Below are 15756 nucleotides of genomic sequence, written 5' to 3'. Positions count from 1 at the left end.
GCAATAATGCAATTTGACATTTGCGCATATATAAAAGTAAGCGCGCAATGCAAACAAATGTCAAATAGCAATATTGCTTTTTTAGATGAATTGTTTCGTTGTAGCCTTTTTAACCCCGCAGAACAGATTTTCTTCTTTATCATGCGTGTCGACCACATAATTACTAAACATGGTATGCAACATGTACTGGTATGCAACAAAGCACATGGTCCCAGATTACCGCGCAAATAAACGCAGGCACGGAATTCTTTGACCTAAAAACTGTGTATTCGTAGTTTTTGATACTTCGCCTGGCCCAGAATTTGTGTCTGCAACATTCGAGCGGAGGTTGTTAACTAGATTTCACCGATCGATGTCAGACGCTAATAATCGGTCATCATACGAGCAGAGCACGTCGTCAGAGCAAAGCGCATTATTTATTTCCACGTTAATGTAGCTGCAGGAATCAACGAAAAATATGTTTGGCTGTTGTTTAAAAAAAGTGTCCACACAACTTTGTATTTCCAGTAACAAATCAGGTTTAAGTTAACAAATAATAAATTTTGATAACTTATTACAAAACAAACTGTTTTGTTACTAGTAGTAAGTAGCCATATTTTTTGTAAACCATAACCAAACATTCTTTTAGGACATAGGTATGTTCTCTATAACGCTTTGGCATTGATTTATTTTGCTATTACGTCATAGAGTGCAGTCAAGCCGAAACATTGAAGAATGTGGGGCAGTAAGAAGGCAGTAACATACCTACAGGTAGGATCGTCTCTTGGAAGAGTATATACGCAACTAAAATTAAGATAAAGATAATACTCCTGCCTTTTCTTCCCGCTGCTTAGTCGGGTCGAAAATTTTTTAGTTTTGACAATATGTAACATTTACTCACTTGTAAAGATTTTTATTCGACTTGTTGCACTTAAATACTAGGTCGGTTTTCATACAAATATTTATACATTATAACCCCAAGAACTGCACTACGCACTTGTGAGACTGAGACATTTGACGCGTTCCAGACACTGCGCTGCGTTTCTGTAGGGAAAATGTGCTTTTTTAAAACTAGGTTATTTTTCGTTATAAATTACTCTTTTCAGTGGGTATCACAAATGGGCATAAGTTAATCAATGTAAGCCGACGAAAGAGCGAATTTATTTCGAAACGAAATCTGTCAAACAATGAGTTATAATTATATTGGTTGGGTGGTTATTGGTTTTTGAGTACTTTATTATGAGGCAGTGTAGGTGCCGCAAGTGCATTGACTTACCCGTGTGAGTTACTTACATAGCAGTGAAGGATGTGACTGAAACCTCCACTAGTCTCGTTTTTCATTGCTAGCAGACAATAACACTTCAGTGGCTTTTCTAAGATTTACTAGAACGATTCACGATTGCTACGAGTATATTTTCTATTAACGCAGCTCTTATTTCATACAAACGAGGAATTATAGGTACCTGTTTTATTAAATTATCATAATGAGAACCACGGTCTTAATGAACCAGACAATTATTTAATAGATTTCCGATCAATACAATAACGTAATCATTAATTTCAACAAAATACACTCATGTTAAAAGCTATCGTATGTACGGTCACGAGCATTAATATGTATACACTTGGGTACCATGTCACATTAACTTTTTTGACAAATTGAACTGTAAGTCTCACTAAATGTCAAATATGTTAGTGCAACAGAGTCCTAAAGTGGGTACATTATATTGCTCATGACTGTATATAAATTAAACAAGCTTTACAAGAATTAAAGAGCAAATTTTAACTTTTAACGCGTCAAGCTTAATAAAAAGTTTTAATGTAACGCCAAGTTGAATCCTTTATATAGCTTGGGTAAACGTTACCTATTATCTTTCATACGGTTACTGTATTGTACTTTCATTTGTAGATTCTTCTCAACGGGAGTAAAAGATTATGAGATAAGTGGATCCTATAATAACGTTGGAATAAATCTGCGTAATATGTCCATATTTTATGAAAGCTTATGATTTTCTAGTCACGTTTTCGTGTGATTACGTGACAATAATGCACAAGACTTAATGCAGTGATTTGCGTCCTAGCAACGCGACTGTAAACAAAGTTAAACTTGTTCGGTTGAATTTGTTAACTTGAACTATTGGAAAACAAATTATATTGTAACAATATCCATCCTTGAAAATATGATTGCCTTGTATTTTGTACTAATATAATTACACTTCGTTTTCGCGCGTGGAGTTGTCGGGAACAAGTGAGTATTGAAATCTGACAGATTATAATTACAATACTATCTCTATTCGACTGGGAATAAATTAAAATAAGGCGTTCAGTCGTCTATAATACCAAGAATGTCGTAATAGTCGACATCGGTGTGTCTTGCGTATATGCAGTCACTGCAGTCGTAAACATAACTGATGCATTCTGCTCTGCAATCTGTAAACCCGCCAATCCACTTATCATTTGAAAAAATATACCTATTTGAAATAAGTGCACATATTATGACGGTTATGCTGCAAATTATACATGAGTCTCTGCCAAGATTCGAACGAGGTCGCCGTTTGGGACACAATACGACACTAACGTGTCAGCAGCGGGCATAAGCGTAACAATACAGCCATAAGAGTGAGTGAGCTACCCTCTTAGAATATGGAAGCTTATCCTTAATAAATTAGTGCTACGCACTTGCGATAGTCTGTAATGATTACCAAAGTTCAAGGAAAATTAAGTATCATACAATATTTTTTACGCGACTACAGATTATGTTTTTTACATGATAACCTATAATTATTTTGTATACTAAACACAAATGCAACATAATTTGAACATCAAAAGACCAATTTCAAAGTTTGCCATCGACATGTAGCGCAGCAATGGCAGGTGTTAAACTGATTTTATATACCAAAAAATGGCCAAAATAAAGATCCTATAGTTTTTCCTTTCCTAGAGACATGACAGGGCGATGTACACGACAGTCACAGGGAGGCCCAGCAAAGAAACAAATAACAAGCTACAATAAAAGCATTAATCAGATTTAAGTGGCCGATCAAATTAATATAATCTCCTTGCTCGTGCAGACAATATTGGATTTGTACTGATTATCTTTGTGAAGTTTTGTATTTGAGAACATGATTAATTTGCTGTCAAACAAGGATTACACTGGAGGTAATCTATTATTGGTCTGTGGTTGCATTATGTCACTCACTGCACATTCTGTAAAGGCAATTATGCTCGATAATGGATACACTGAATTTCACTCGCCTATTTAATTATCTACTCAGCTAAATAGAGCTAACCTGTTGCTGCACATCCTTGAGTAAATTAAAACGTTTTTCTCTACGTTTATTAGCTGTGAAACATTTCAAGCCGAAACAATTACATTCGTGTAACGTATTATTTTAAAGTTAAATATTTTTAATTTCATTTAGATAAGATTGCGAATTGTTGATCGATTTGATTTTTATTGTAACCATTAATTATAATTCTTAGTCATATTAGGTGTCGAAACATTGAGTGCAAGTAACGGACGTTTTAATTTATCGGAGAGCACAGACATGTAGTATGTAAATAAGCAACGCTGTCGCGGGCAGATTGCGGCTGTCGTGGGCTCGTGGGCTTCCCGTGCCCAGACAAACTAGCTAATGGGCGGCCATTACGCAGAGGAAATGAATACGAGTCATTAGATGGACCTGACCAGTCTGCCGAGTGAGCGTTCTTTTAACCAGTTGGCAACATGATTCACCGTTCATCGGAATATTCATACGTATACTAAATCAAATCCTAACTGACTGATAGTGTGATTCAGAGTTCTGTTTTATGCAGTTACACAAATAGGGTCCTTGAAAGAATGTATATAGACATTTACATATAAACGCGTAGTAATGTGTGGATTATATACTTTGCCACTTTGTTCCGAAAAGCACAGTTGCACATAGAACACAGATTTTTTGAAATTAAATCATCTACTAAAAAAAAGTTTCTATGGTATCCAAAAGCTTATATTAAACACAGAACCTCGAAGTTAAATGTTAGTTTTATCAAACAAAGTTCAAAGTTCAAACTTTGTGTTTTGAATACCTTTAAAATTATATAGAACGTTTTTCTTCCAACGGTATGGAATGTCTTAATACGAAAATCATAAAAGCGAAAGTAGTTCTGTTATCCCATCACGCTTAAAACCCTAGGCCTATTTAGATGAAAATTTAAACCTAGCGACGAGAGACTTCCAAAGATAAGGTTATGAGTATTTTCCAGAGAGTGACGAATTTGCTTAGTGCTCGATATAGCTGAAGTCCACGAGTACGACGTCGCGGGTAGTTTAATGTATCGTCCCGTCACAGACCTTTACGAATATCGCACACCTTTAAAGGACACCAAGTCCCTAAGTACGGTGTCCAAGCTTATTCCATGTCGATGAGTTCGGGGTCACTTTCAAAGGACATTATACTACCTTAACACCAAACGAAGTAATTATTCGAGAAGAGATTAAAAATAGGTACAAAATACTGCGATCGAAAGCATAATATATTTTACTTTAAAACGCTCTTGGGTGTTAAACTAAAGTATGTTTAAATAAGAATTCTAATTATAAGAGAAAAAAGATGCTAAACGTTTTTCTAAACTTCAAAAGAATTTTTTTTCTCTCATTTCCAGGCTGTTTCAAGTTCACAGCTTTGTATCTGTTCCGGGAAAAGAAAGTGGGTCACTAATTAATGCTTGCCGTTAGCGCCCCGAGGAAATCATGCGGTCTCTTTGTCAAAGTCGACCAATACGAAACGTTAACCATTTACACAGAATGAAAGAAACTGCTGGGCACAGGTCAATCAATCGTAGAGGGTATGGAGCATACTACCACCACGCTGTTCTACTGAATATATATATAATGATAAAAGTAAATAGATATTATTAAAGTAATACACAAAAAATACTTTCTGGTCCCTAGTTTGGTTAGGACATTACAGCCTGATCACCTGATTGTCCGAAAGTAAGATGATCCGTGCGTCGGAAGGCACGTTAAGCCGTTGGTCCCGGTTACTACTTACTGATGTAAGTAAGTAGTCGTTACACGATCACGATGTCAGGGACCTTTGACGGCGCAATAGTAACCCTGACAGTAGGGTTGATGAGGTTGGTACTCCACCTCACAACCCACACGATAGAAGAAGATTAAAGTAATACAAATTTAACTTTAGTTTAAAGTGTAAATGATTTTCGGTTTACCATACAATGGACAGGCGAATGCGATAGTGAATCGTGTGACCGCAAGTCGACCTGCAACTGACCCGCTTCAGACCACTGACATGCCGACTTAATGACGGTTCCTAACTGTTAGGTTTCCACTTAAAAATATACCTACAAGAAGAGTACTTACAGTTTAGAATAACGGTAATTGTCAACAGTACTTTTCTATTTAATATACCCACATACAAGTGTGGTTTTGAAGTCTTATCTAATTAAGAAGTCACTGATTAATTACTGTATAGTACGTACGAGGGTAATGCCTACATTTATCCAATTTATAACAAAGTTTGAAAGGATTATCCGTTTTAAGCGAAATGTTTTGCAATGGCAAAAATGACCTTTCTATCGTCCGTAATAACTGATACGCTACTACATAAATTCACGGCCGTAAATCCCGTAATTGAGGTAAGTAGTAATAATTGACAATACGAAATATAATATTTTGAACATATTTTGTAATTCCCGTTAAGCCTTATGACTTATTTGCAGTAATAATAATGTGCGTTTGCTTTCAGCAAGGTTGTAAATTATTTAGCGGTAGTTGCCAGCGACTAATGTTTGTATAAGCCTTTGACGATAGTTCTAATTTGCACGACCAACTAACTAGTCGCGTTGTGGTTTCGTATCGTACCAACAGTTCGATGTTCCAATAAAACCACACCGAAACGTAATACTTATGTATATACGTAATACTTATGGTCTCACCCGACTAGTCAAATCAGTTACTTTTTAAACGTCAAAACACGAAATTACTATGGAATTTGTATGAAAAAGGACACTGTGACGCGTCACAGAAAAACGTGATAAAACGTACTTATTATTACGTTTTCTTGATTAAAATTCGTAAATAAGTAAAACTATAACTATATATAAACTATAATAATATGTAATAGGACATCATCATCATCATCATCAGCCCATTAACGTCCCCGCTGCTGGGGCACGGGCCTTCCCTATGGATGGATAGGGAGATCGGGCCTTAAACCACCACGCGGGCCCAGTGCGGATTGGTGGTTATTAACGACTGCTAATGCAGCCGGGACCAACGGTTTAACGTGCCTTCCGAAGCACGGAGTAATAGGTAAAATAGAAAAAAGAAAAAGTTTTCTGTTAGTTTTAGATCTGTCTTTATTTAGTAATCAGACCCAGTTACACATCAAAGCCATAACTCGTCTCTTGTCGACTTAAATCATACGTCTAAAGATGTATGCAATCTTACCTTACAATGCAGGATGACTTTTAATAAAACCGAGTGCTCGAAAAAGTGTAACTCTTCATTGCGCTGTTGTTGATGTAGCATTTTAGATCTCTTACGCATTCCAAAAAGCGAATGATGTAGTTTGTCGAGGTAGGGGGTTCATCCACATTATCTACCCCGCAAGGTTTATGGTGTAAGCAAGTAACCATAATAATCATATATACGTATGTAATATTACGAATGCGCTTCATAATGGTTAGACTATAGATACCTATAGGAATCATGTATGAAAAATATAACGTTGTGCAACGTATTTGCATATCTAATCCTCGCTTTACTCACGCCACTAAGATATGCTGAGGTATTTACTTATAATATCGTGTAAGACCCGAGCATTATCGTTACTAAGTAAGTAGTATGCTATGATTAATTTAGTATTAGTTACACATCTTTAGTCTACATTATGTAATGTACAGACGCGGCCTTAGAAGAACATTATTTACGTCACTTTATGTATCTACGCTAATTAGATCAGAGAGAACAACAGGCAGACAGGCTTGAGTAACTGATGTGTTAGAAACAAATTATTAGATATTTCCGTGTATTTTTTTTCAGATCTTGTTGAAATAAACTTGATCGAAGGGCAAAACGTCAAGATTTCTAAATTATAGAGGATTTACGGCACATGGATGAAGATAAAATAAAAAGGAACTGTTAAATGCTCATAACAACACAGTGAGTGCTGTGTTATATGAGTGCACAGACAGGCGGATAATCTATGTACCTAGTTATTTCATTTAGCGGAAAGTTGTATGCAAACTGCCGCATGCTTAATCGTTTCGGGAAACAATCAGACAGTTTATATGCAATGGCCCCGTTTCCGGGTTTAATTCAGCGGATTATAACGTGGCCGTGTCATAACTTTCAGTTCGCCGGTGTGCCGGGCCAGCAAGTTGATAAAACATTTTTAATTAATACTCACTGCCATTCCAGCACCTCGCTACTCTAGTTAACTACGTCAGTAGGTAAGTATAGAAAGGTTTTTAAAACCAAATGATGACATCTAGTAGTTTAAGTATAGCAAGTATATATTTTTATTTTTAAATTGACATTACGAGTCTTTGAAGAAAAAAGTTTTATTAACCAGATCGATTTGTCGCAGTGATGCGGAAGTAATAGGATCGAGTAGAGGTAAAAGTTATAATTATTGTGTATAATGTACTATAGCAACGAATTCCAAGAAGAAAAGCTGGAAGTTTGGGAATAAAGCCCAAGTTTACCACGGTATATAGATTAATTGGGGACATCTCAAAAGAAATCTACAAAGAATATTTACTACAAAGTTCTTTGAAACATGTATGTGTGTCCTTTGAACGGATTTCAGCAGATAACATACAAATCAACGTCATATGAAATATAATAGTAATAGGTTAAATAGGGCACATTTCCTAGTTTCGTACGAAATTGTTACGAGTTTTTTTTTTTATACTATAGATGTGAAAGTGTTGCTGAATATAATTTAACAATACTCGTCTCGTGTTTTCTGGGTTGTTATTGTTGCTAGGTTTGGATAGTGAAAAAAATATAAAGAAGGCTTCCGTTTCTAGTTATCAGGTAATAAGGAATCTTACAAGTTCGTCCAGTCTGTCTTTTGTCTGTCCTTCAGTCAGTCACACAGCCTAATCTTTAAATCTTCAATGCATGGAATATATAGTATAGGCATACCATAGTGGAAAACTATGCTGAATGTAATCTTACTTGAGCAATTAGTGTCCCGTACCGTAATAGCTTTTAAAATGAAGTCCCGCCCGTCACACGCTATTCCCTAGCCAAAATCAACATTCTACAAAATTCGTTGTAAGTTATAAAACTAGAAGGATGGAATCATTAACGTCGAAATGATTTCGGGGAGAATCCTGTGTCGAAACTTTTTGAATTATGGAACAAAAAAAATGTTTGTTATAAATTTTCCCAGGCGTGTTTATATAAAACATCTGTACACGCTGGCACGCTGTGGGCTGGACTTGAAAAAATGGGTAATTTAGTTTTTGAATGCCAACCGGTATTGGGTCGTCAGAAAATCTTGTTAATTGCGCTTTTAATAAAATGAATATTTAGAGAGTTAGAGTAGAACGAGGTATGTTTGATTTTTGTTTGACATCTCATATAAAAGTTTTCATGCACCTGGAAGAAAGCTAAAGTAGGTAATTAGCTTCGTTACCATAATTAGATGTTTGAATTTTAAGTTGATCAGTACGTACATTAAATATTTTAGACTTATGAATTATTGTTTATGATAGTTAGGGGTCTACATACAGTATAATTTTAGGAGTCTATTTTTTACGGCGAAATTAAAAATAGAGTAATGGCGAGGTAAGACGGCATTATTCAAATGGTATTACTTGAACGTCGCCGCTGGAGGGTGCCGTTCAAAAAAATCAATACAAGTCGTGCGCCCCGACTCACTCGCGTTCGCAAGGACACAGGCCAAAATGGCTAACTATGAAAGAAAGTACAAAACTTACATCACGTAACTATTTTAACAATGTTTCATAATGTAGGCATCTAACCGCCTTTGGGTCGTTCTTCTTTTTTATCGACAATAAAAAGACATTTTCTCGATTTATCGGATTTAACATCTTTAAAATTATAACGGCAATAAATATTTTAAAACATCATATAAAGATGTGTGTGTAGAGGACTATTTAGTGGTTCTCTTTATCTTGGTAACATACTTTTCTTTGCAGGCGCATTCCAAAAAATATTGTGACAGAGTGGCCCTTTTCATCGGAGACAGCATTTCAATTTACCACTCTGTCACATAATTTTGTGAAAAACGATCAAGCTACGTTAATAACTAATTGAGGAACCGATTAGTATTTTGCTTGTATTTTGAGTATAATAAGATAACTATATTTTTGGACAATCAAAACATGAAATAAAATTCTAAAACATAACTTATCAGAAGCAGAACGAAGGACAGATCATTGTCGATAAAAAAGAAGAACAACCCCTTTAAAACTACCACCTTAAGTGGAAACCGGACAACGGAAATTTTGTATCAGACTTTCATAGGAATCCTAGGTCCTCTCACATTGAAATGAAATGAAATTCACATTAGATACATGTTTTCTATTTTATAACACTAGCTTATTAGACTTTTGAATAAATTTTTATACGAAACATTTACCGTACGAAATTCGGCGTAGAAAATAACTGCCATTAAACATGAAGTAATATTATGTTAGTCAATGCAACCACATTCTCTATGCGGTGAAGTAAAATCTCTGTAACCTTGGACAGGTACTTAATGTATAAAAATACTTGTTAATTAACAATGCGATAAAGTTAACTCGAAGTCTGAACTTCTTCGTAGTAAGTATTGGTTACCTGGAATAAGTTGCTATAGAACATCAAAAATTCAAAATCGCTCCTGAGCAATAATGTGTATGTCACAACCATCTACCTTTTATGTTATTCCACTATCACAGGGCCCGCTTACCTAACCTGAAGATTTGACAGGTCCGGTTTTTATCTTATAATAATTTAAGAACGAAACATGAATTTGAAAACAATTTCGAAATTCATTAGTTTCTTGAAATATATTTAGAATAGTACTTTTTAGGGTTGTAGTTGCTAGTCACCGTACACATTTATGCTAACTATGAACCTCTAGAAGACTGTTGGACCGGGCCCTATTGCGTTTTTTAGCCTCATATACACAGTAATATAGCTTACAATCCTAATGAGGACAGACACGCACGCACACATATCCATGAAATTAACGGTACGCCCGTAATTAATCTAACACGTAGTGGAGATTTCATCATTTCCATTTCCAAACATCAAAGCCCGCAACGTGTTTGTAACTTGCACTAAACTCACATTCCGCGACCAAGTTTCCTGTCGTAGCATATTCCCTTTTAAAAAGTTTTATACAAAATGTCATAATATTGGTGTAGGCTTTACAAACTCGTGTTTGTTTGTTTATAAAGTAGAAGCGGAAATTAAGTGGGGATTTGTAAACATTGGTTTCTCGTGGAAGGTACAATGTACACTTGAGAAATTCGAGGGCTATTTGATTAAGTACTTTTTGGTATTCCAGCTGACGTGAACCGACATTATAATACTCTTACTCCTTCCAATTGATGGACCAGTGATATGATCAGTAGGCAAGTGTGACGTTAGAAGAAAGTTGTTTTTACTTTTAGGGCATATGTATGTAAAACTTCTATTCCTGTAGATAAAACTCTACCGCCAGACGCGAGTTTGTCGATGAAGTTCGTCTAGCCAGTGTCGACGACAATGTAATACAACAGCTACAATATATCTACGAGTAATCTGCTGTCGACGAATAATTGAACATGTACCAATTTGATTGGAAACCAATATATGAACGTTTCATAGTGTTGCCGAAAAGCTGCAGATATAAATATTATATATATATATGTATGTTTGTCCATGGATTTCTTCGAAAATCCTCTAGAGATTTTCTTTTGTATTATCAAACTCGAATAAGCGGAAGTCGCATTTGCTATTTGGCTGGACAAGTGGGGATCGCAACCTTAGGAAGCTCGGGTAATTGTTTGAGAGGATTACATCGGAGAAGCGGCTGAACTGAGACCAATAGTGATAATATACGACACCGACGACCCGATTACTCTAGCCATGGCAGCTAATCAGTTCGCGACACCAAACACTTCAAGATCCCGATACTGACCCCGCCGGCGTGGTCGACGACTTCCTTCAATCAGGGCTTATCGCTATTGGCGTTAAGAACATCATACTACCAACCAATTATTGGCGATCAAGAAATTGACTACAATTGAAGAATCTCTTTCTTCGGCCCAAGTGACCTCTTAAATAAGTTTGATATCCTCTCGGCTTCATATACTTTTTTATTCATTCATCCGTGTCTCCCCCTTATCTCATAGCGACCTATTATTTCCCATCTCACGCCCAGACTATTTAAAGAAGTTAGTTGTTAGAGTGCGGCTCTGTACTAGAAGAGGCTTTGATAAGATCATCTTATCGGTATTTACATGAGAGTGATCACTAACATGGTAATGTCATCAGCTACGTCGCAGTCATTCTGTCATTAAACGATAGAACCTCGTACAATTGTGTAATAGGTCATTACGTCACTAATGCGGCAACCTAGTTCGTTAGCTATTTCAATTGGGAAATAGGTCGCGAGCTTCCAGCACAGTGTCTTCCCTTAATAGAGACAGTAAGTGTTAATGAACACATATTTAGTTATACACTACTTAGCCGCGGAGGTCCGTGTTGCTCTATGCTACTTAGTAATTCAATAATCAAAACATTAGATTGCAATTTTACATGAAGCATATTAAATTCATAACAGATTTGGACTGCGTAGACGCACCAAAACACACTTAAGTACTCGTATTAATTCATGTCATTAATTACGTGGCATGCCATCTGCTTGGTATTGGTACATTGAAGTTTCAAATAGTGGGATAAAATTCATCAAAAGGATTGTAAAAACTATGAAAATTATTTGTATTGTATATCGATTTATTGTATATCTATTTACGTACCTTTTTAATATTTTTCAGTAAGATCTATATGGGGAAGACCGTCTGAGCTAGTAATCACTTCTTGTATATCAAAAGATTACGGCGCTTTATCTCATTTCTAGACTTAAAAATGTAACCAAGTAAATTATCTATCATGTCCAATCGCATGACTTGCTCTACATATAAAATCGTTTAATTAAATCAAATTTTAGAACAGTATGCCGGTTTTCCCGACATTTTATTATTCCCATTTGTAGGAATCCTTTGAAATGCACAGCTGAATTGTTTGCGCTCTACACCTACACATGTCGGGTATTAAATTCCGCGAATAGCATTCAAATTAAAAAAAACCGAGTGAAATAACCAAAGGTTACTAATATAGTATATTTAGCTATTTCTGCGAAGTAATCGCTTCACATCCTGCCGTCTATCCGACCACCTGCGTACTTAGTGTTGTTGTTTATTTGTGTCTGTACTTAGACAATGCAGAAGTAATACTACCAACCAAAAAAATACTGAGGGTAATTATTGAGGGTAGTAGGTATAATCTAGGTATAATCTGTACTAGAGAAATATAATTACTGACAATGCGTGTTTAGGTAGAGTTTAGGATAGGATTCTCAGTTATCACGCCTAAAGTTTAGCGCTACAGTCCTGGAGTTTAAAGTATTTGGTACGCTAGCTTAAGACGGTGGGCTGGCATTACCTACATAGTTTGCGAGCACAGGGGCGACCGCACTATGAGGAATGCCCTCAATTTACGACCTGTTTAAACTTACTGCGTTGCTCACGTTCATTATGACCGACGCGTTAGGACGACGCCGGCGCTACGCCCTCGTCCACGAATAAAAACTAAATCTTCCAGGGGCCCTGACCTGGAAGTAATGCCCTCGTATGTATTATACAGATGACAAGCTACGTCTATGACATTACAGCATAACGTGTGCGTTCCCCGTAACTCCATTACTTTAATAGTTTGCTTTATCGTTGTTTTACGCTGGAAAATAGAATAGGTATTCTAAAAGAAACGGGAAAATTTACTTTTCAAATGTGTTAAAAGCAGATCATTGCATATCGCAATGTAATATTACCTACTGTTCTGTGAGCTTTATATAAAATTTATTAGTTTGAGCTAGAAGCCGAGCTCGGTAGACTGGTTTTAAGGAATCAGCAACGAAAATGGAAAAACGAAGACAGTAAAATAACGTCGTTTCAGGCGGTATGTGTTTCTGTTTGCACGTCTTGTGTTTGTGTCGAACGGTATACGTACATAGTGCGTGGGTATAAAATGGACATGATTGGCTGAGGATATTAAATACGGCTTCAACTGCGATGTAATGTAGCAACAATGGTTGAACAAATAGATATCTTTTATTATAATCCCAGCATCCCTAGCTAAAGTAGGAAGATTTTTCAATATCTAAAGTAGGATAGAGATATTATTGTATTTTCTTGCTTTGTGAAAACGAATTGAATGGGTTCACTAGCCGTTAGATTTCATCTTCAAAGTCCTTCCCTCTTTTCTACTCGGGTAGTACATGCCGTCAATAGTGTTAGACGTTTGTATTTCAAGAAAGACGTGAAATCCTATCCGTTCTAAGATGTCTCAAGTTTTGTTATCGATACAATAGAAAAAATAAAAACCTACTATTGTAGAAACGATATGTTTCACGCATTGCTGGTAACGGTATTAAAATCATACATCTATGCTGCTTAGGACCCCGTCCTAATTAAATCATCATCCATCTAGAAGGAGATGATACTACGAGAGTCTGTAAGTAGTCGTCTGTCGAATTGTGACTCTGTTTACCCCATACAAGTGCGGGCGTGAGTGAATTTATATTGACAAAACATTGTGAAACGTCAGATTCTCATAGTCAAGTAATGATTATTAAAAGTCTTATTAAATGAGTATAAAACACACACGTGGAATTGAGAGCCTTCTTCTTTTTTAAGTCGGTTAAAGTGAGATTGCTTTTGGTCATTTCAGTCTAGGTGAATTTATATTTTTAGATTAGCATTTTATAATTTATCTCTGACCCAGTTTTCTACCCAATTCTTTTTCAGAATACTTCATCACCATCAGATAATAATATTATACAGAGTGTTAGTGACATCGTAACGAACACTGAGGGGGATGATTCAGACCATGATTCGGAGTTAATATCTAGTGGAATTTTCCGTTACAAAATTAATGAATTATTTTTAGTTTTTTAAATTATTTTCAATTCTATACTTTTGCGATCTAAAATTTCACTTGATATGAACTCAGAATCATGGTCTCAATCAGCCCTCAAAGTTTTCGTTACGATGTCACTAACATACTAACATACGTATGAAGATACTCGTACCAACGAGATACCAACATTATAGTATACAAAAGAGTTTGCGCTCGTGTCAACGCACCGGATTTCAAATAACTTGCGAGTGAGTTAGCGGGGATGTATGGGAATAGCGAACAAAATGAGGTATTCTGCGAATGAGATACCGCGTGTACAGCAAACTAGAGGCGAGCGTGTCTCGGGGAGCTGACGAGATAAACGTACAAGGAGAACAAAGATCTACTCCGGTTACAACTCTAAAATTCTATGAAACTGAGATTTCCCGCATAAATCGGATAAGAAAGCATAACACAATATGTTGACTTCGTTCTTGTTCAGTATGTAGCGAATGCTAGCCGCAGTAGGTACCTACTTTGTACCTAGTTATAATAGTCCTTTCAAGTAATTTAGTAATAAAGTTAACAATCATAATGGATATTACACCGTGTCAATCCAATTAACATATTTAACCAGTACATTGTCAAGCAATATTATTACGCTAGTTAATATCAACGTTTAGAAACGCTTCGTCCTACATAGTATAACCAACAACAGTTTAATTGAAATCCGGGCGCAAATTAAGTGGCAAGGTTTGGCAGCTATCAGAACCAGTTGACGTCAACATTTACAATCAGGGAAAACATAGTTCTGTTATTCTGTTCAACTAATCTAGATCTGTTATTATATATTAGGTATATTAAACGTTGGAAGAACAAATACAAACACATTGAAATAAAAAGATAAACTAACGAACCTACAAACTCGAATAAAATTACTAGATTGCAAAATAGCCAAGAAACATTTCTTCACAATTAAATGATATGAAAAGTAGTCGATTTGGACTTTAGTTGGCTATAGTAAGGGTACATTAGAAAATTACTAAGAGTCCGTAGTCACAGTGCTACGCGATATACTCGATAGATGTAATCCGTGTGATATTTGATCGACATTGACAATTGAAGCTATGCGTGTCGTAACTAGGTAAGGCTGCAAACTAGATGACAGCAGCAGCGGCGGCGAGTGCACTACTCTGTTCCGCGACCAAGAACACTTAAATTTATAAACATAAACGCGCAGCTCCGCTACGGGTATCCAGTTTAAGGTCTAAGGTAACTAATAGCACTTACTCTTGCGGTAACACCGGGGCGCCCTCCTCCTGGCCTGGCGCGTTCACGTGGTACACGCAAAAGTGCTCCAGCAGCGCTCGCATGTCCACGAAGTTGAAGAACGGTTGGAAGAACACATCTGTCGACAAATAAATCATCTTCAATCCCGAACAATACATATAAGTTCAAAGCACATCGCAAAGCAATTTCACAGATATCATAAAGTACACGCATAATCCCATGCCATCGAATAATAGCATCGAATAATGAGAAGACAACGTGCAGCTGCTTTGAACAAGAAATCCTAAGATGGTTAATGGTTATGATGAACCATAAAGATATCATAAAGTATTAACAAAAAGCCCATGATCAAATAT

The 15756-nt window shown here is 36.3% G+C and overlaps 1 protein-coding gene across 4 annotated transcripts in view; it reads right to left on the bottom strand.

Moving 5' to 3' along the window:
- LOC126379783 (protein NDRG3-like) overlaps positions 1–15756 on the bottom strand; it is a 67321-nt gene that overhangs the window by 18401 nt on the left and 33164 nt on the right. For all 4 annotated transcript variants that reach the window (XM_050028660.1, XM_050028659.1, XM_050028661.1 and 1 more), the window contains one exon: positions 15401–15518. In XM_050028660.1, the coding sequence (XP_049884617.1) occupies positions 15401–15518 (118 nt within the window). The remainder of the gene's footprint in view (positions 1–15400; positions 15519–15756) is intronic.

The sequence above is a fragment of the Pectinophora gossypiella genome, chromosome Z, assembly GCF_024362695.1.
Source record: "Pectinophora gossypiella chromosome Z, ilPecGoss1.1, whole genome shotgun sequence".
In the NCBI taxonomy this organism is placed as follows: domain Eukaryota; kingdom Metazoa; phylum Arthropoda; class Insecta; order Lepidoptera; family Gelechiidae; genus Pectinophora; species Pectinophora gossypiella.
Note: the sequence above shows the minus strand (reverse complement) of the source record. Positions and strands in the feature narration are given on the sequence as shown.